A 20,038-nucleotide genomic window follows, 5' to 3' on the forward strand; every position below is an offset into this window, starting at 1 on the left:
TGACGGACTCACCAGCCAATCCGCGTCGTCAAAGCCCGCTCCTCCCTAAATTCGCCCAGCCCTGACATAGGCGGGGCTTGTTGAGGAGTGCCCAATCCCGAGGTCCCGAGGAGGCAGGGCTGGCGAGAAGAGCCGCAGAGAACCAATGAAAGAGAAGCCAAGATGATTGACTGGACTTAAATCCAATAGCAGAGGAGCATAGAGCCCCCTGGACGCGCTCAACCAGTGAGCGGGCAAGGAAGGGGCGGGAACCTGGGGGTCCCGGCAGCTTCTAGTAGGTTCCAGAAGGCGGCGCGTGCGGTTGGGAACGCGGAGCGGACGAATTCGATTCAACGGGGTTCCGGGCCAGGCTATGGAGCAGGTGAGGGGGGAGGGGCGGCCAGGACCCCGGGGTAGCGCAGGCCTGACGGCGGGAAGAAACGGGGAGTCCGGGGCCGTGCCGCGCACCCGCGGTGAGGGCGTGAGGGCCGCGGCCGGGCGTGTGAGGGGAGAATGGCGAGCGCCTGTCGCCCCCGCGGCCCGCCGAGCAGAGCGGGAGCAGGCCGGGCCGCGGCCGGGCCCAGAGACTCCTGGGTGCGGGGCGGATTCTGCGCTGGAGGCTCCCGTCGGCCGCGACGAACTTGGAGGGATCCGGCGACCGATCACCCTGGCAGCCTTCGGGGAACACGGCAGCTGGGAAAGGGGCCCGCACGACTGTGCATGGGAGGCGGGCGCGGACAGTGTCACCGAGTCTCCTGCGGCTCGAGATGCATATGTCGCCCCTCCCCCCTCCTTTTTCCGCTGCCCCTTTTTTGTTTTTTTTTGGGGGGGGGGTTGGTGGTGATTGAGTATCTAACACTTGGAAATCGGGATTTCTATTACACGGGATTTAGTGGTTAAATACAGTTGTGAGCGTGAGCCGTAGTGAGCAGCCAGAAGTCCCTACCTCTCCTCCACTCAGCATCTAGGGCACCGAGAGGCGAACCTGCTGTCCTTATCTTGGTGACTAGCTCAGGCCACAGTGGCCCGCAGCTGCCAGAGGCCTGGAGAGGTTTTGTTACCTTGGAAGCTGTCATTGTGTGATTCATCCAAATGCGCACAAAAAAGAGAACAGCTTACTACTTTTAACATGATGTACAGAGTAAAACCTTTTGTTCTGAAATAGCCACTGTCAGGGACGCTGGGGTCCCCCTGCTTCATTAGTAAGATTGAAAATGGAGAGATTAACCAACTTTTTGTACCCTTTGAAGCAATCAAGTTGTGTCTGGGGTAGATAGGGTGCAGTACAGGCCTGAAAAACCCAAAACGTTTTTGGAATAAACAGCCCCTTGCTCTGTTAGAACAAAAAGGGGCTGTTCTCTTTTTTCATTCATTCTTTTAGTATGTGGTGCTGGCTCTTGAACCCAGGGCCTAGAACGTTCAGAGCTTAGTTACCACGGCTATGCACCCATTCCACCCCCAGGAACAAAATTTTGCCAGCCATTGTACAAGTATGCAAATGTACGTGTAGACTGTAAGCGAATGACTGAGCTCAGGACTACAAACTTAGAATAAGATTGGGGTGTTGGGGCCTAGAGAGGGCTCAGTTGATAAACAGCGTCATACGTAAGAATGAGAACCCGAGACTGGTGGCGCACGCCTTTAATCCCAGCATTCAGAAGGCAGAGGCAGGCGGATCTCTTGAGTTCTAGGCCAGCCTGGTCTACAAAGCCAGTTCCAGGACAGAACTTACACAGAGAAACCCTGTCTCAAAAAATCAAAAAGAATGAGAATGTGAGTTCAGATTGTCAGCACCCACCCAAAAAGTTGTGGAGAAGGAAGGATCTCAGGGCTCATTATCCAGTCTGTGAGCCCCAGGCCCATTGAGAGACTGTCTCAAAGAATAAGATAGACAGCAATAGAGGAAGACATCCTGACTTCTAATTCTGTTCTATACGTTGGTGTGCACATAAGAAATAAATTTGAATATTGAATTGTGTATTTGAGCTGGGATGGTCCCAGCACTCCAGAGGCAGGTGGATCTTCGTGAGTTAAAGGCCTGGTCTACAGAGTGAGTTCCAGAACAGCCAGGGCTACACAGAGAAACTTTGTCTTGAAAAATCAAAACAGAAAACCGGGCAGTGGTAGCACATACACCTTTAATCCCTGCACTCGGGAGGCAGAGGCAGGTGGATCTCTGTGAGTTCGAGGTCAGCCTGGTCTACAGAATGAGTTCCAGGACAGGCTCCTGAGAAATCCTGTCTCGAAAAAAACAAAAAAGGGGGGGGGGGGAGGGGATTAAGAAAGAAAATTGTGCACTGGAAGAAAGGAGTTCTTTCAGGTAAATTCTACAGTAATGAATAGTTTACATTTTTAAGATTTATTTTTGTCAAGTGTGGTAACACCCTTAATCCCAGAATTCAGGAGGCAGAGGCAGGCAGCTCTCTGAGTAACAGGACATCTAGAGCTGTGTGGTGAGACCCTGTCTCGAACACATTATATGCGTTGGTGTTTGCCTGTGTGTATGTCTGTGTGAGGGTGTTGGATCCTCTGGAACTGGAGTCACAGACAGTTATAAGCTGCCATGTATTGGGTGCTGGGAATTGAATCCAGGAGCTCTGGAAGAGCGGCTAGCGTGCTTAATTGTTGAGGCATCTCTCCAGGCCCAACACTTTTATTTTTGGTTTTTGAGACAAGGTGTCTCTGTGTAACAGCCCTAGAGTTCTTTGTAGACCACCACTGCCTAGCACGACACATTTTAATGCCGGATGTTGTGGCACAGGTCTTTAATCCCAACACTTGGGAGGTGGAGGCTGGTAGACCTCTTGAATTCAAGGCCAGCTTGGTCTACATAGTGGAGTTACAAAACAGCCAGAGCTATATAGAGAGATCCTGTCTGCAAACAAAGATGTGTTTTTTTGTTTGTTTGTTTTTTAATTTATTTATTATGTATACAATATTCTGTCTGTGTGTATGCCTGCAGGCCAGAAGAGGGCACCAGATCTCATTACAGATGGTTGTGAGCCACCATGTGGTTGCTGGGAATTGAACTCAGGACCTTTGGAAGAACAGGCAATGCTCTTAACCTCTGAGCCATCTCTCCAGCCCCAAAGATGTGTTTTTATTTGTGTACCATGGACACTCATGCCCATGGTGACCATCAGACCATCAATGTGCGAACCACCTGGCGGGGAACTGAGTTTAGATCTTCCGGAAGAGTAGTATGTGCTCTTAACCTCTGAACATTCTTTCTAGCTCCCCTAGTTTTGTTTTTAACAGGACAGTATGCCCTCAAAGTTTATTTTATTTGAAATACTCATTTGAAAATACTTCATTATGGAGTGTTGACCTCATGCCTATAAATCCAGCTAGGAGGCTGAGGCAGTAGGCCAGGCCTGGGCTACAATAGTGAATTTTAGGTCTGCGTGAAACCCTTTGTCTGTGTAGAAAGAACTAACAGTCAGCTTCCTCTCAATATCAGTTGAGGGGAATTTTCTACCTTTTTTTTTCCCTTGGCCTTCCTTTAAAGGAATGGAATTTTGGCAGTTTCCCATGTCTTTGCTCCTCATCCCTGCAAATGAGTGCTGAGATTACAAGGCAGACCCAGCTAACCTTTAGGATCTCTGCTCCTATGGAAGTTCCTATGGCATGCCTTGGGATTCTAAAATTATCTGAAAAAAGTCAATTCTGTCAGTCTACTGAATTGTGAGCCCTAAGATAGTTTCCCAGTATGTGTTGTGATAACTTTAGTTCGACTTTAATTCAAGATGGGTTGGCCTGCTGTGCTTGAGTTAGCATTTTATGTATCCCAGGCTAGCCTTAGACTTACTACTTATATATAGCCAAGGGATGGCCTTGTTTGGCTTCCTCTACCAATAAGTCCTATAATAACATGGATGTGCCTCTATGTGTCACCATGCCTGGTGCGGCGATTCAGTCTGGGGCTTTGACTACTAAGTGAGCTGTATCCCCACTCCAGTGACATAAGTATGTATCCTACTGTGCTCATTGTGTGCTCTGTGCTGTCATTTCAAGACAAGGTTTTTCTTTGTAGCCCTGGCTATCCTGGAACTCATTCTGTAGACCAGACTGGCCTTGAACTCACAAAGATCCTCCTGCCTCTCTCTGCCTCTTGAGTGCTGGGATCAAAGGCTTGCCCACCACCACTCTGCCTGTTCTTGCATTTTACAGGGAGCTGTAAAGGTGTAGTTCTCCCTGTGGTTGGTTTTCTTGTTTTTCCAAACAGGGTTTCTCTGTGTAGTCCTGGCTATCTGTCCTAGGACTTGCTCTGTAAATCAGACTGCCTTCAAACTCGGAGATCTGCCTGCCTCTGCCCTCCCAGTTGCTGGGATTAAAGGTGTGCACTACCACAACCTGACACTATGTAGGTCAACACTGTTAAGAAAAATCCTTTAAACACACAGATAATGAAAAGAAGAGCCCTTGTGTAGGGCAGTGGTCTTGCACACCTTTAATTCCAGCACTCAGGAGGCAGAAGCAAGCCTGATCTACACAGTGAGTTCCAGGACAGGTCTTTATAGAGAAACCCTGTCTGGGAGAGCCCTGTTAGAGCTCTAATCTCAGCTAGTGCGGGCCAGAACAGGAAGGTGTCAAGTTCAAGACTAGCCTTTGCAATTAAACTGAAATTGTCTAGAAGTTATGAAGGGAAGCGGGGAAAGATGTGGCTTTGTGTTGAACTCTGCTTAAGCAAGGTCTCTTCACTTTATGAAGCTCCTTGGCAACCGAGAGAACGGGATTGGATATTTGTCTTCCTCTCATCTCTTTCTTGATGGAGTAATAAATAGTAAAGCATTGGTAAGGACTAGCTCTATCCTTCAGGGTCAGCACAGTAAACTTTGCTGATAATAGGAGATGAATTATGGCTGTAAAGCTATAATAAGCATAGAGGAATGGAGGCTTATCCTGAAACTTGTAGAGTAGAGGGCTGGTGGGGGGTGCAGTTGTACACATGGTGGAGGTTGTAGGACAATTTTGTGGAGTTGGTTCTTTTCCCTTACGAAGTATCAAACTTCGATTGTTAGGCTTGAGTGTTTTATCACACCGAGCCTTATCATTGTGTCCCCATCTTGAGTTTTTTGATGGTTTCCAGTGTTTCTTCAACCTTGGCCTTTGACTACTGTGGGTGTGTATTTGTGCCACCATGCTGGCTGCTCAGTCATGTACTCAGTTTACCATTCAGCTCTTTGGAAAGTTTTGGCAAGTGAATTCGCTTTTCAAAGGAAGCTTGTGCTCTGGAGTTCTCTGCTGACCGGAAGTCTTCTTGCTCCTACTTTGATTTCCCTGCTAGCTTCCAAAGGTGTGGGAGAATGTGCATGGGTTAGCATTTTTCTTTCTTGTTCGGTAGTAGCCAGCTGGTTGATATTTAGGAAGAGTAAGTATAATCTACACTCCAGGGAAGAGAATGAGTGTTACGGAGTAAAGCTATATTGATGCCTTCCTTTCCTCAGGTGAATGAGCTAAAGGAGAAGGGCAATAAGGCCCTGAGTGCTGGGAACATCGATGATGCATTACAGTGCTACTCTGAGGCAATTAAACTAGATCCGCAGAACCATGTGCTTTATAGCAATCGCTCTGCAGCCTATGCCAAGAAAGGAGACTACCAGAAGGCCTATGAGGATGGCTGCAAGACTGTTGACCTGAAGCCTGACTGGGGCAAGGTAAGCTTGAGAGTTGGGCTCTGCACAGTTTTCATAAGGACTTTGGGTCTGGTCTGTAGTCCCTTTTAAGCAGGCCCCCCTGACTTGTCTGCTCACCCTGTCTGAAGGTACTCCTTGAAGGTTAACACTTACCAAGTCTGTTACCATCAGTAGTAAAAACAGATTATACTGATAAGAAATAAAACAATCGCCTTGCGATGGTGGTGCACGCCTTTAATCCCAGCACTCGGGAGGCAGAGGCAGGCGGATCTCTGTGAGTTTGAGACCAACCTGGTCTACAGAGCTAGTTCCAGGACGGGCTCCAAAGCTACAGAGAAACCCTGTCTCGAAAAACCAAAAAAAAAAAAAAGAAAGAAAGAAATAAAACAATGCTAAAGAAACTGACAACTTGTAGCCATGGGTTACATGGGGATTTATGCGCCTTTGTCCGCGTCCTTTTAGTGTCAGCACTGGTGTCGTATCCTTTTGCTGTTTGCTGATTAGCCTTCACGTCAGTATCATTTGGGTATAAAAAGTACGTGCTTTCAACCCAGCAGTTGGAACTAGACACAGGAGGCGGTTGAGGCCCCCTGGAGCTACATAATGAGACCCTGTCTCAAGAAGTGGCGGTGGTGAGCTGACTCAGTTGTTAAGAGTACTGGCAGCTCTTTCAGAGGATCTGGGTTTAATTTTCAGCACCCACATGGTGGCTTAGAACGTCTTTAACTCAAGTCCCAGGGAGTCCAGTGCCCTCTTCTGACCTCTATAGACAGCAGGCACACAGATACACGTGCAGGAAGACACCCGTATGGGTTAATAGAAACAAAACTCTAGTTTTTTTGAGTTTATCTGAATTTGCCTGTGTATGACCTCTATTTTCTATAATGTTTGTGGGTATTAAGGGTTATTCAAGAAAAGCAGCAGCCCTTGAGTTCCTAAACCGGTTTGAAGAAGCCAAACGAACCTACGAAGAGGGTTTAAAACATGAAGCAAATAACCTCCAGCTCAAGGAGGGTTTGCAGAACATGGAGGCCAGGTTGGCAGGTAGGTGCTCTTTTATGTAATACGATTAATTTTGAAAACAGTCTAGTCCTCCCCAAAGTGGAGGTGATGGTGGTGGGAGATGTGGTAACTCAAGTAGACATTTCATACTGCTGTACTTCATTTGGACAGAGAGGAAATTCATGAATCCTTTCAACTTGCCTAATCTGTACCAAAAGTTGGAGAACGATCCCAGGACAAGGACGCTGCTCAATGACCCTACCTACCGGGAACTCATAGAACAGCTCAGGAACAAACCTTCAGACCTGGGCACGTAAGTAGAGGCAACAGGAACTCTGTCAGAAGCTCTCTGGTTCGGAACACAGGTTTTTCTGCCTTTGCTTCTTTGCCACTGAATAGGGCAGGTTTTGTAATTGGTGTAGAAAGGGACTAATAGCTTATAATAGCACTCTGGAATGTTTCTTATAATGCTGTCTCTTCTAGAATTCTAGCTAGCATGGTTTATTTTTATAGTCCTGAGGATCAAATCTGGGGCCTAGTCCATGCTAGGCAAATGCTCTGTCAGTGGGTAAGGATCATCTGTTAGCAGTGAACGGGTGCAGAGCAGTTGTAGAATTGAGGCTTGGTGTTTCACACCTGTAATTCCGGCTACTTGGGTGGTTTTTCTTTTTGTTGTTGTTTTGTTTTTTAGCACATTGGCTTATCCTGTCCTAGATTGGATATCCTATGACTATCCTAAAATTCACTGTACATCAGGCCAGCCTTGAACTCAGAGATCTGCCTGCCTCTGCCTCCTAGGCTTAAAGGCATGTGCCACCATTGACAGGCCTTGTTTTTTTAAAGTCTTTTTCTCCTTCAGCTGGAGTTAGAGGCATGTGAGCTCAACCTGATGGGTGCTGGGATCTAAATTCTGGCCCTCATAGAGCCATGGGCACTCTTTAAGACAACTTTCCAAGCCTTTGTTTCCCTTGAAAATTTTTTCTTAGCTAGGTGGTAGTGGCGTGCGCCTTTAATCCCAGCATTCAGGAGGCAGAGGCAGGTGGATCTCTGTGAGTTCGAGGCCAGCCTGGTCTACAAGAGCTAGTTCAGGACAGGCTCCAAAGCCACAGAGAAACCCAGTCTCAAAAAACCGAAAAAAGGAAAATTTTTTCTTTTAAATTATGCGTGTTTGCTGGGTGTGGTGGCACAAACCTTTAATCCCAACACTCGGGTGGCAGAGGCAGGTGGATGGATCTCTTGTGAGTCTCCAATCCCAAAAATAGATAAATAAAAGTTTTTTTAAAAATGTATGTGTGTTTGTATCTGTATGTTGGAATGTGCATGTGAGTGCAGGTGCCTGAGAAGACCAGAAATGTTGGGGTCTCCTGGAGCCAGAATTTCAGAAGGTTGAGTGCTGGGAACGGAATATGAGTCTCTGAAGAGCAGTGTACTTTCTTAACTGTGAAGACATTTCTCTGTCCCGTTCTTTCTTCCCAACAATCCAGGAAAATACAAGACCCACGGATCATGACTACTCTCAGTGTCCTCCTTGGGGTTGATCTGGGCAGTATGGATGAAGAGGAAGAGGCAGCAACACCCCCACCCCCACCTCCTCCCAAAAAGGAGGCCAAGCCAGAACCAATGGAAGAAGATCTTCCAGAGAATAAAAAACAGGTCTTATTTTTTTCTCCTCTAAACTATCATGCATTTATATACAGCCAAACCAATTAGAAATAAGAATATTAAATGGGTATGTCTGCAGGTTGTAGCTGAGAAATGGTTTGGTGCTGGTGACATGGCCCAGTTTGTGAAATGCCTGCCTAGTATGCATGAAGCGCCAGGTTAGAGACTTTTAAAAACAGTTTCATTTTATATCCAGGGTTGGCTTTAAGCTCAGGATGGGTCTCCTCCCAATTGCTGGGAATTAGTAAGTTTTTCTGTTTTATTTGGTTTGCTGTTAGTGTTGAGAACGTGGTCTTCCTATTATGTCTGTGTACCACATTCATAACTAGTGTCCGTGGAGGCCCAAAGAGGGTCAGATCCCTGGAACTGGAGTTGTATATAGGTGGTTATAAGCTGCTGTTCTTTGCAAGTGCTTACCTGCTGAGCCATCTTTCCAGGACTGCCACCCTCTTCTTTATTTATTATTTCATGTGTATTGGTGTTTTGCCTGCATGTATGCATTTGGCATACCTCCTTGGGATATCATTTGGATACATGAAGATGAAGATGTTGAATTCCCTAGAACTAGAGTTACATTCCTCACCCTCTAGAAGAGCAACTGCCGAGCTAATCTCTTCAGCCTCCTGGCTTAATTCTTTTTTGGTTTTTCAAGACAAGGTTTCTCTATGTAGCCCTGCCTGTCCTGGAACTCACTTTGTAGGCCAAGATGGCCTTGAACTCAGAGATCTGCCTGGCCTGGCTTAATTCTTTACATGGATTTAGGGAAATTAAATTCAGATCTTGTGTCTACAAGGCAGCACTTTCCCAGCTTCTTAGCTCTCTCTCTCTTTCTCTCCAGCCCATAGTTTTGAGTACTGAGTACCTGCTAAGATTACTTGAGTGGCTGAGGAGGATGACCTGCTAGTGCTTTGAGACCAGTCTGGGCAACACAGTGAAATTGTACCAGAAAGAAAAAAAAATTAAACTACATCAGAGGGCTGGTGAGATGGCTCAGTCAGTAGGTAAAACACTGGCTACTAAACTGAAACCTGAGATTCCTCCCTGAAACCCACATGGTAAAAGGAGAGAACTATTTTGCAAGGTGTCCTTTTTGACATTCATACAAACACCATGGCACATGGCACACGTACATAAATGGGTAAATTAATAGGGGCCTGGAGAGAGAGTTGAACGATTAAGAACAGTTGTTTCAGAGGACTTGGGTTTGATTCCCAGCACCCACTTGGTGAATTAAAACCATCAGTAACTCCAGTTCCAGAGAACTGATACCCTCTTCTGTCCTCTTTGGGCAAAACAATCATAAAATAAATCTTTTAAAAATTAAAGAAACAGAGAAACCCTGTCTCAAAAAAAAAAAAATTAAAATTTTTTTTTTTTTTTTTTGGTTTTTCGAGACAGGGTTTCTCTGTGGTTTTGGAGCCTGTCCTGGAACTATCTCTGTAGACCAGGCTGGTCTCGAACTCACAGAGATCCGCCTGCCTCTGCCTCCCGAGTGCTGGGATTAAAGGCGTGCGCCACCACCACCCGGCCAAGAATAAAAATTTTAAGTTTGTTTTGTGACAGGGTTTCTTACAGGCCTGACTGGCCTTGAACTCAGAGATCCACCTGGGAGTGTTAGGACTAAAGGCGTTTGCCATCACCGCCTGACCACCTTTGTTTTTCTTGTCTTTTTTTTTTTTTTTTTTTTCTCAAATGTGATAAGTGTTTGCCTGTATATATGTATCTGTACCACATGCACCCCTGGTACCTGTGGAGGTCAAAAGAAGTTGTCAGATACTCTGGAGCTGGGGTTAAGATGAACAGTTGTGCCAGGCGGTGGTGGCGCACGCCTTTAATCCCAGCACTCGGGAGGCAGAGGCAGGCGGATCTCTGTGAGTTCGAGACCAGTCTGGTCTACAAGAGCTAGTTCCAGGACAGGCTCCAAAACCACAGAGAAACCCTGTCTCGAAAAACCACAAAAAAAAAAAAAAAAAAAAAAAAAAGATGAACAGTTGTGAGCCATTATGTGGGTGTTGGGGAACTGAACTTGGGTCTTCCGCAATACTCAGAAGCCCCCAGAAAAATGCTTTTTTAAAATGGTATATAAAATACGAGCTGGAGAGATGGCTCAGCAGTTAAGAACACTGATTCTTCTTCTGTAAGTCCTGAGTTCCCAGCAACTGCATGGTGGCTCACAGCCGTCTCTAATGAGCTCTGACGCCCTCTTCTGGCGTGCAGGCACACAAATATACAGAACACTATATATAATAAATTAATCTTTAAAAATAATATATAAGCCGGGCGGTGGTGGCGCACGCCTTTAATCCCAGCACTCGGGAGGCAGAGGCAGGCGGATCTCTGTGAGTTCGAGACCAGCCTGGTCTACAAGAGCTAGTTCCAGGACAGGCTCCAAAACCACAGAGAAATCCTGTCTCGAAAAAACCAAAAATAATAATAATAAAAATAAAAATAATAAAAAATAAATAATAATAATATATAAACTATATCAGAATGCCTGTGGTTGCAGGAGGGTCATAAGTTAGAAGCCAGCCTATCAGGCAGACCTCTGAGTTCAGGCCACCCTGGTCTACAGAGCAAGTTCCAGAATAGGCAGGGCTACACAGAGAAACCCTGACTTGAGAAAACCAAAAAAGAAAAAAAAGAAGCCAGCCTGTGTTGCATAGAGACCCTGGTTTTCTGTTTGTAGGTGTAGGTATGAAAAAAAATGCTCTTTACAAGCCATTTTGTAGTAATGCTGAAGTTCTGAGTGTTTGAGCAGTGAAATTGAAGCCTCACCACATGCTGTAAGCGTGAGCTTGAGTAGAGCAGATAGAATTGTGAGGATTTGTGGTCCGGGTGTGGTGTCCGCATCAGTCCTGGGGTTTTGGCCTCCTGATTGAATGTGGGGGGTGTCCACTTAGCAACACTCTTCCAGAGCAAGAGGCACGTGCTAAAGAATTGTGTTTCCCTTCTCGTAGTCAGGAACAGCAGGTTGTTGCCAAATTTAGTACCCTTAAACGGGTGAGTGTTGGCTGCTCAGCGTGTCTCAGCTGGAAAAGGGCCCTTCGTGTGGGTGGAGAAAGTGATAATGAAGACTGCTATTCCTGTGGCCCTTTCTGATCTTACCATGCCATCAGATCTCAAGATGGCCACAACAGCCAGCTTGCTGTGGCTAAAAACCTGCCAGATTATACCATCATGTTCAGTTGCTTTGAGTTAGAATTCCTCTTTCTCAGAAAAGCCCTTTGCTTTCTGGTGAGGATCCAAGATGGGAAAGAACAGTTCAGGGTCAGAAATTAAAGTTCACTCTAATGCTCACTCACTTGACTGGTGTGAAGAGGCCTTTTCAAGGGAGAACCTACTTCCTGGTCATGTTGGTGGCACATGCTAATTGATACTGTGACAGAGCATGGACTCTGCTGCAGTTGCTGTCATCTGGTAGAGATGCTAAGCACTCACTTTTCCAACCCCATTTAGGCACTGAAAGAAAAAGAGATGGGAAATGATGCCTACAAGAAGAAAGATTTTGACAAGGCCTTGAAGCATTATGACAGGGCCAAGGAACTGGACCCTACCAATATGACTTACATAACTAATCAAGCAGGTGAGACCCAGAACCAGTGACTAGAGCACTCTATGGGCACTCTTGAGGGAGGAAACAAGGACTGACTGTTTCTTACCCATTTGCCTGGCAGCTGTGCACTTTGAGAAAGGCGACTACAACAAGTGCCGGGAGCTGTGTGAGAAGGCCATTGAAGTAGGCAGAGAGAACCGAGAGGACTATCGACAGATTGCCAAGTATGCTACTGAACCCACACACACCACCCCCCATGCTGAGGGCCGGGAGAAGGTTGTGGGGCTGAGACCCTTGTTGAAAGGGAAGAGTGTCTAGGCTGCGGTGCCAGCTGTGCTTGTATTTTCTTTGAGGTCTAACCTTGTTTCTGCATGGCTGCTCTTAGCATGCTTTTTTCCTCTTGTCTTCATCAGAGCTTATGCCCGAATTGGCAATTCCTATTTCAAAGAAGAAAAGTACAAGGATGCTATCCATTTCTACAATAAATCTCTGGCAGAGCACCGAACTCCAGACGTGCTCAAGAAGTGCCAGCAGGTAGGTCTGAAAAAGAATAGAGTTATCGTGTCCTCTTTTACTGGTTTCTCGAGACAGGCTTTTTTTTTTGTATGTAGCCTTGAGCCTTAGCTGTCCTGAAACTAGCTCTATAGACTGGCCTTGAACTAACAGAGATCCACCTGTTTCTGCTTGGTAATATTATGAAGGAAATAGTCAGGGCCTTTTGTCAAGGTTTTGATGTTATTGTTAACCTTTTTTTTTTCCCTTATCATTTTGGAAGGATTGTTAAGATAGGCTCTCTCTATTATGTAGTCTTGGCTGTCCTGGAACTCTATGTATAGATCAAATTGGCGTCGAATTCACAGAAATCTACCTGCCTGTGCCTCCTGAACGTTGGGATTATAAACTTGCACTACCATGCCTGGTCTTTATCATTTTGGTAACCAGAGTGGTATGATACCATTTGTAATCAATAATGTAGAGGGGTGTCTTACACTCTTCTGTTGCTATGAAGAGACACTGTGACCAAGGCAACTCTTAGAAAAGAAAGCATTGGGCTGGAGAGATGGCTCAGTGGTTAAGAGCACTGACTGTTCTTCCAGAGGACCTGAGTTCAACCACATGGTGGCTCACAACCATCTGTAATGAGATCTGGTGCCCTTGTCTGGCATGCAGGCATACATGGAGGCAGACTGTTGTATACATAATAAATAAAATCTTTTTAAAAAAAGAAAAGCATTTAATTGGTATGCTTGCTTGCTCACAGTTTCAGAGGTTTAGTTCATTGTCATGGGAAGCATGGTGTGTAGGTGGGTTCTGGCACAGTAGCTGAGAACTATATATTGGTAAAGAGAAAGAGGGACTGGGCCTGGCATGGGCTTTGGAAGCCTCAAAGCCAACAAACTTCCTTCAGTGACAAACTTCCTTTAGCAAGGCCACACCTCCCAGTCCTTCTAATTCTTCCAAATAATGCCCTATCTTCTCCCCCCCCACACACACCCAATAACTAAGCATTCAAATATATGAGCTTATGAGTCATCCTTGTTCAAGCCACCAGGGCAGTAATTTCAGAAAATGATTTGTCAAGCTTAGCATGTTGGTACATGACTGTATTATGACCTACTCTAGAGTCAAGATAGTAAGTAGTTCAAGATCGGCTGGGTAGCATAGTGAAGGATCCCAACCTGTCCTTCACTAAGGCACTCCCCCAAAAAATATTTGTGCTGTGTTTTACTTTCCTAAGATCCTTCTCTTTTTACTTCATTTGTTGGGTTTTGGCGGGGGGAGCAGGGATGTCTAGACAGGGTTACAAGATCCACATGCCTCTGCCCTACAAGTGCTGGGATTAAAGGCGTGTGCCACCACTGCCCAGCTTCATTTGTTGTTTTTAACATTTTATACATTTACTTATGTAGAGGTAGGTACATGCCTGCCGTGTGGGTGCTGGGAGAATTGAACCTGGGTCTTTTGGAATCTTCCAGATGTCCTGAGTTCAGTTCCCAGCAACCACATGGTGGCTCACAACCATCTGTAATGAGATCTGCTGCCCTTTTGAAAGAGACCTTGTCAGTCGTCCTCATCAGCCTAAGACTATGAAACCCAGTATGGCTTTGGCTTTGCCAGGGCGTAAGTTTCATTTCAGATTTCATTTTTAGGTACATGCCAATGGAGGTAATGGAGATCAGAGGACAACGTTGGGTAGTTAGTTCTCTTCTTCCATCAGCTTGGCAGATTGTGCCATCATATAGGGCCTGTGTTGTTTTGTTTGTTTTTTTGAGACAGGGATGCAAAGCCTAAACTGGCTTCCCATGACCCTAAATTCTCTACCACATGAGAGCTGAGATCACAGGTTTGAGCTACCACAACAGAGTTGTGCAGTACTGCTGTTTGTTTGTTTTTTTGTTTTTGTTTTTTCGAGACAGGGTTTCTCTGTGGTTTTGGAGCCTGTCCTGGAACTAGCTCTTTTTTTTTTAAATATTTATTTATTATGTATACAGTATTCTGTCTGCTTGTATGCCTGCAGGCCAGAAGAGGGCACCAGACCTCATTACAGATGGTTGTGAGCCACCATGTGGTTGCTGGGAATTGAACTCAGGACCTTTGGAAGAGCAGGTAGTGCTCTTAACCACTGAGCCATCTCTCCAGTCCCTGGAACTAGCTCTTGTAGACCAGGCTGGTCTCGAACTCACAGAGCTCCGCCTGCCCCTGCCTCCCGAGTGCTGGGATTAAAGGCGTGTGCCACCACCGCCCGGCTAGTACTGCTGTTTGGATGTAGGTCTTCATATATGTTACGTAAGTACTTTACCAGCTAAAGTACATCCCCAACCTAAATGGCATGGTTTTGAATCATTTATGCAAGTAACTTCTCTTTTAACAGTCAGTGTACCTTGGTAAGTAGAAATATTTTTTTAAAAAGCAGGGGATATTTTTGTGATGCCTATATGCTCCACAGAGCAACATCCCCAGCTCAGGAATAAGATGAAAAATCTTGCTATAGAACTCTGAAAATCAAAATCCTAATTGAGGCCACCCAAAGGGCTCAGCAGATTAGGGTACTTGGCCAGTATGGCCTGATGACCTGAGTTCAGTTCATTAGAACCCCCAAGAGAATAAAGTCTTTTGATCTTCACGTGGCACTGTAGTGTGCAGACTCATGTACTCACACATACACACAAACGTAAAAAGAAATTTAAATTCTAATTTGGCTTTTTGGTTCAGTCAGTGTTCAGATGTTAGAGTTTAAATTACTCTGGCAATGGTTATCTTTTTAGGCAGAGAAAATCCTGAAGGAGCAAGAGCGACTGGCCTACATCAACCCTGACTTGGCTTTGGAGGAGAAGAACAAGGGCAATGAATGCTTCCAGAAAGGTATCAGCCCTGTCCGTGAGACCTTGACTCTAGTGTGGCTTTCTGTTCCTGCTTGCGGGACACAATTGTCAGGAGAGGGGAAGGTAGTCTAGATAGCTTTTGGCTATCATAAAGTCCTCTTTTGCTGAGTGTTGTGGCTTTGGTGGGAGGTTGCAAGATAGAATTTCACTGTGTTACTGCTATCTGTCCTTGAACTTGCTCTATAAACCAGACTGACCTCAAACTCAGATTCACCTGCCTCTACCTGCCAAGTGTTGGGTGTGCACCACTACAGCCCAGCCAATTTTTGGGGTCAGGGATGACTTGTACTTTTAATCCTAATACTCAGATAAAGGCAGGAACTCTTGAGTTCTCCAGGCTTGGCTACAAAAAGGTTTAGGCCATACCAGGCGGTGGTGGCACATGCAGAGGCAGGCAGATTTCTGTGAGTTCGAGACCAGCCTGGTCTACAAGAGCTGGTTCCAGGACAGGCTCCAAAATCACAGAGAAACCCTGTCTCGAAAAACCAAAAAAAAAAAAAAGAAGGTATACACATTTAATCCCAGCAACTGGGATCCAGAACAGCTTGAGTAAGATCTTGTGTCAAAATAACAGAAGCAAATCATCCTTAGTTAGCAGTATGTGATGGTGCACACTTAAAATTCTATCACTCAAGAGGCCAAGGTAGGACTGCAGCCTGGGCTATGTATTGAGTTCCAAGCCAACTGAGCTAATAGAAATTGCCTTGTTGTAACTATCTAGGGGACTACCCCCAGGCCATGAAGCACTATACAGAAGCCATTAAACGGAACCCAAGAGATGCCAAACTGTACAGTAACCGAGCTGCCTGCTACACCAAGCTCCTGGAGTTTCAGCTAGCTCTCAAGGTGAGGCCTGGGGAGTTCTGCTGGGGGAGGGGGTGTTACTTGTGAGACCTGGAGTTACTCTAAGCCTTTGCAGGGGGCCAGACCTCTCTTTTCTGTCTCCTCAGCAGGTTAATAATGTTATTACTCAGGTCTAGGTTGGCAGTAAGTGGTGCTTGTGGAGAGTTAGAAGCCTGTGTCTGCCTAACTGCAGCCCTTCAAAATCAGTGGTTGAGCAGGGCGGTGGTGGCACACACCTTTAATCTTAGCACTCAGGAGGCAGAGGCAGGCGATCTCTGTGAGCTTGAAGCCAGTCTGGTTCCTGGTTCGAGGCCAGAACTAGTTCTAGCACAGCCTGTTTCAAAAAAAGAAAAAAAATCAGTGCTGAGCTGCATAAGCTTCTGTGGCTCCTCTGCCTTCCCTGAATCCCTTAGTGCCTTTCCCTCCCTATTTTTCCTTAATGTTTCTTCCTTTCCTGTCTTCATTTTTCTCTCTCTCTCTTTTTTTTAACGTGTGTATGAGTGTTTTGTCTATGTATATGTATGTGTACCAGATGTGTGTCTGGTGTACTCAGAGGTAAGAAGAGAGCATTGGAGCCCCTAGAATAGGAATTTCAGGTGAGCGCTGGAAACTAACTCAAGTCCTTGAAGAACAGCAACTCTCCAGCCCTCTTTTCTGTTTTTCTTTATATTCTTCTTTTAGTTCATACTGACTTCAAACACCATTCTTGTTCCTCGGCCTCTTGTTAAGCCAATAGCTACCATGCCTTGTAGCAAGCTTTGTTGTCAGCCATCAGCTCATAAATAATCTGTTTTGCCTTGTCCCTTTTTACCATTCTTTCATTCTGTATGTCCAATTCCCTCCATGTCTCCTTGGTGTCTGACGCTGTCCTAGATTTATCGCCTCCTTTCTCTACCCGGAAGTTCTATACCTCCTGAGTAGCTATTGACTGTATGTAAGTGCTTGTAGGCCAGTGATAACCTACAAACCTTGAAAGTTTTTCCTCAAGAGCTATAGGCAGAGTGTTTCACTGAGATTACAAGTGTACATTGCCATGCCTGGCTTCTTACATGGGTACTGGAGAGTGAATGCAGTTCTTCATCCTTGCGCTCTCTGACTCAGCCAGCTACCACTCTGATTTTGTTTTTGTTTTGTGACAGGGTCCCACTAGAATAAGCCCAGGCTGACTTAATTTGAAGTCCTCCTTGTCTTGCCTGACAACTTGAGTTTTGTTTTTGATACCATTATCTTTGGGGAATAGCCTAAAAGTGACATCACTGTAGTTAGTTAGGACTCCAGGAGTGCTGATTGTGGTGCATGGCAGCTCTAAGGGGTAAAGATTTGACTCAAGTGCCAGCAATACTTTTCCTTCCTAACTTTCTGTTTATTTTTTTTTTAATCTTTTTTTTAAAGATTTATTTATTATGTATACAACATTCTGCCTCCATGTATGCCTGTACGCCAGAGGAGGGCGCCAGATCTCAGTACAGATGGTTGTGAGCCACCATGTGGTTGCTGGGAATTGAACTCAGGACCTCTGGAAGAACAGCCATCTCTCCAGCCCCCCCCTTTTTTTTAATTTTTTTTAAATTTATTTATTTATTCTGTATACAATATTCTGTCTGTGTCTATGCTCGAAGGCCAGAAGAGGGCACCAGACCCCATTACAGATGGTTGTGAGCCACCATGTGGTTGCTGGGAATTGAACTCAGGACCTTTGGAAGAGCAGGCAATGCTCTTAACCTCTGAGCCATCTCTCCAGCCCCTTTCTGTTTATTTTTAAGATAGAATCTCATGGAACTCTGGCAGGTCTAGAACTCACAGATATCATTTATTTCAATTTCTGCTTGTCCAAAGTATGTAAGGTTCTTTGAACACAAGTCTGAATGTGGTGAGTGTCATTTATTTGTATGTGTGCTCTCAAATAGAAGTGTCCTACCCATTTATATTGCCCGTAGCAACCAGCCTTCAGTCTAGTGGTCAGCATGTGGGATGATGATGTGGAGCTTTCTGTCCTGGTCCTCTTGCCCAGTTTTCTCCTTTCCTTTTTTTTTTTTTTTTTGGTTTTTCGAGACAGGGTTTCTCTGTGGTTTTGGAGCCTGTCCTGGAACTAGCTCTTGTAGACCAGGCTGGTCTCGAACTCACAGAGATCCGCCTGCCTCTGCCTCCCGAGTGCTGGGATTAAAGGCGTGCGCCACCACCGCCCGGCCTCCTTTCCTTTTTAACTTACTCTCCAGGAACCCAGAGCAAGAGCAGTGGAGTCAAAGCGAAAACCTCTGGCTCCTTTGCAGGGCATGGTGGCTGGCTGCCGAGCACCTTGGAGGGAAAAGAGTCTAATGAAAACTTTTCTTTCTTCCTAGGACTGTGAGGAATGTATCCAGCTGGAGCCAACCTTCAGTGAGTGCCTTTCATTTTTCTCCTGTGCCCTGATTTTGCTCCAAGAGATTATTAAGGTTAAAGGCTTTGGGGCATATAGACAGAAGCGGGGGAGCCAACAGCCTGGAACTATTGAGTCGGTACCTCACCTCTCCTGTTTGTAGTCAAGGGTTACACACGGAAAGCAGCTGCCCTGGAAGCCATGAAGGACTATACGAAAGCCATGGATGTGTACCAGAAGGCACTAGACCTGGACTCCAGCTGTAAGGTGGGCTGCTGCTGGCCTGCTAGGGTCACCCTACCTATTTCTCCTTTGGGTGTTTTCTGTGGTCCTTCATATCCTCCCACATGCTTTAGTTTCTCTGTCCTTCCTTTTCCTTTGCTGTTATTTTTGGACCTGCTGAAGCAGTGGGCCAGGTAATGTTGACTCCTGCCTCTCTTGGTGTTTTCTGGAATGTAGGAGGCAGCAGATGGTTACCAGCGCTGTATGATGGCACAGTACAACAGACATGACAGCCCTGAGGATGTGAAGCGGCGGGCCATGGCTGACCCTGAGGTGCAGCAGATTATGAGTGACCCAGCCATGAGACTCATCCTGGAGCAGATGCAAAAGGACCCCCAGGCTCTGAGCGAGTAAGTCTAGTTGGAGTGTTGGCAAAATAAGAGGAATGTGTCCAGGTAGAATTCTGTCCATCATGTTTTTAAAGATGTATTTAGGTGATGTGTATGAACATTTTGCCTTTGTGTGTGTTTGTACCACATGTATGCCTGGTGCTTGAAAAAGGTCAGAAGAGAGTGTCAAGACCTCTTTAGAACTAGATTTGTGGAGGGCTATGAGCCACCGTGTGGGTGCTAGGAATCAAACCAAAGTCTACAAGAGCAGTGAGTGTCCTGAGCCATCTCTTCAGCAATAACTGATCTCTTGAGCCAGGAATTGTTCAGTCTTAACTGAAAAGGTTGGCAGTGCAGAGACTTTCTTTCTGTTGGTCTGACAGCCTTTTTTGCTAGGCTTATAGCTGTGCTGGCACATAGTAGGACAGGCAGGTTCTCACAGAGCTGCCTGCCCAGGGTCTTTCATCATAGCTTGCCAGGGACTTGGGTAAAGGGAAATAGCAGCTCTCTAAGAATAAGCTCCAGTTAACTCCCATCTTTTCTCCTTAGACACTTAAAGAACCCTGTAATAGCACAGAAGATCCAGAAGCTGATGGATGTGGGTCTGATCGCAATTCGGTGATAACTTGCTTTTCCCCTCTTCCCTTCGCCAATGTGGAAAGGCGAGCTGGGACGGTGGCGAGCAGCACTGGGCAGAGGGGGGGGGAAGAAAGGCTTATCTTTATATTTATACATGCCTGCAAGGAAGACAGACTCATCCAGCGCGACCTTGGGCCCTCAGCACACGCATGGTCTCTTCACTGCTGCCCTCGAGTGTCCTTCCCTGCCCTCCCCAAACCCGTCTCTGTCTCGGCTGCTCCCCTATAGTTGGTTATTTTTTATTTGGGGGCAGTGGGAGCATACGGGGAGGGGAGGATATTCTTCCCAACCTGGGGTCCCAGCTGTCTTCACTTGTTGTTACCCCACGTCCTTCAATAAAACAAGCCAATCAGGCGTGGTTATATGTTGCTATG

The 20,038-nt window shown here is 46.0% G+C and overlaps 1 protein-coding gene across 1 annotated transcript; it reads left to right on the plus strand.

The window, feature by feature from the left end:
- The first annotated feature begins 251 nt into the window (after positions 1-251).
- Stip1 (stress induced phosphoprotein 1) lies at positions 252-20,018 on the plus strand. The gene is made up of 14 exons (XM_041662137.1): positions 252-361; positions 5,427-5,636; positions 6,518-6,659; positions 6,789-6,930; positions 8,102-8,270; positions 11,736-11,862; positions 11,954-12,056; positions 12,246-12,366; positions 15,099-15,195; positions 15,937-16,061; positions 18,398-18,434; positions 18,578-18,681; positions 18,874-19,046; positions 19,575-20,018. Exons 1-14 carry the CDS (start codon positions 353-355, stop codon positions 19,645-19,647), a joined length of 1,632 nt encoding a protein of 543 aa, XP_041518071.1. The 5' UTR covers positions 252-352; the 3' UTR covers positions 19,648-20,018.
- The last annotated feature ends 20 nt before the right edge of the window (positions 20,019-20,038 follow it).

Source organism: Microtus oregoni, unplaced genomic scaffold, assembly GCF_018167655.1.
Source record: "Microtus oregoni isolate MIOR12 unplaced genomic scaffold, Mior012 000012F_ref0000307, whole genome shotgun sequence".
NCBI lineage: Eukaryota > Metazoa > Chordata > Mammalia > Rodentia > Cricetidae > Microtus > Microtus oregoni.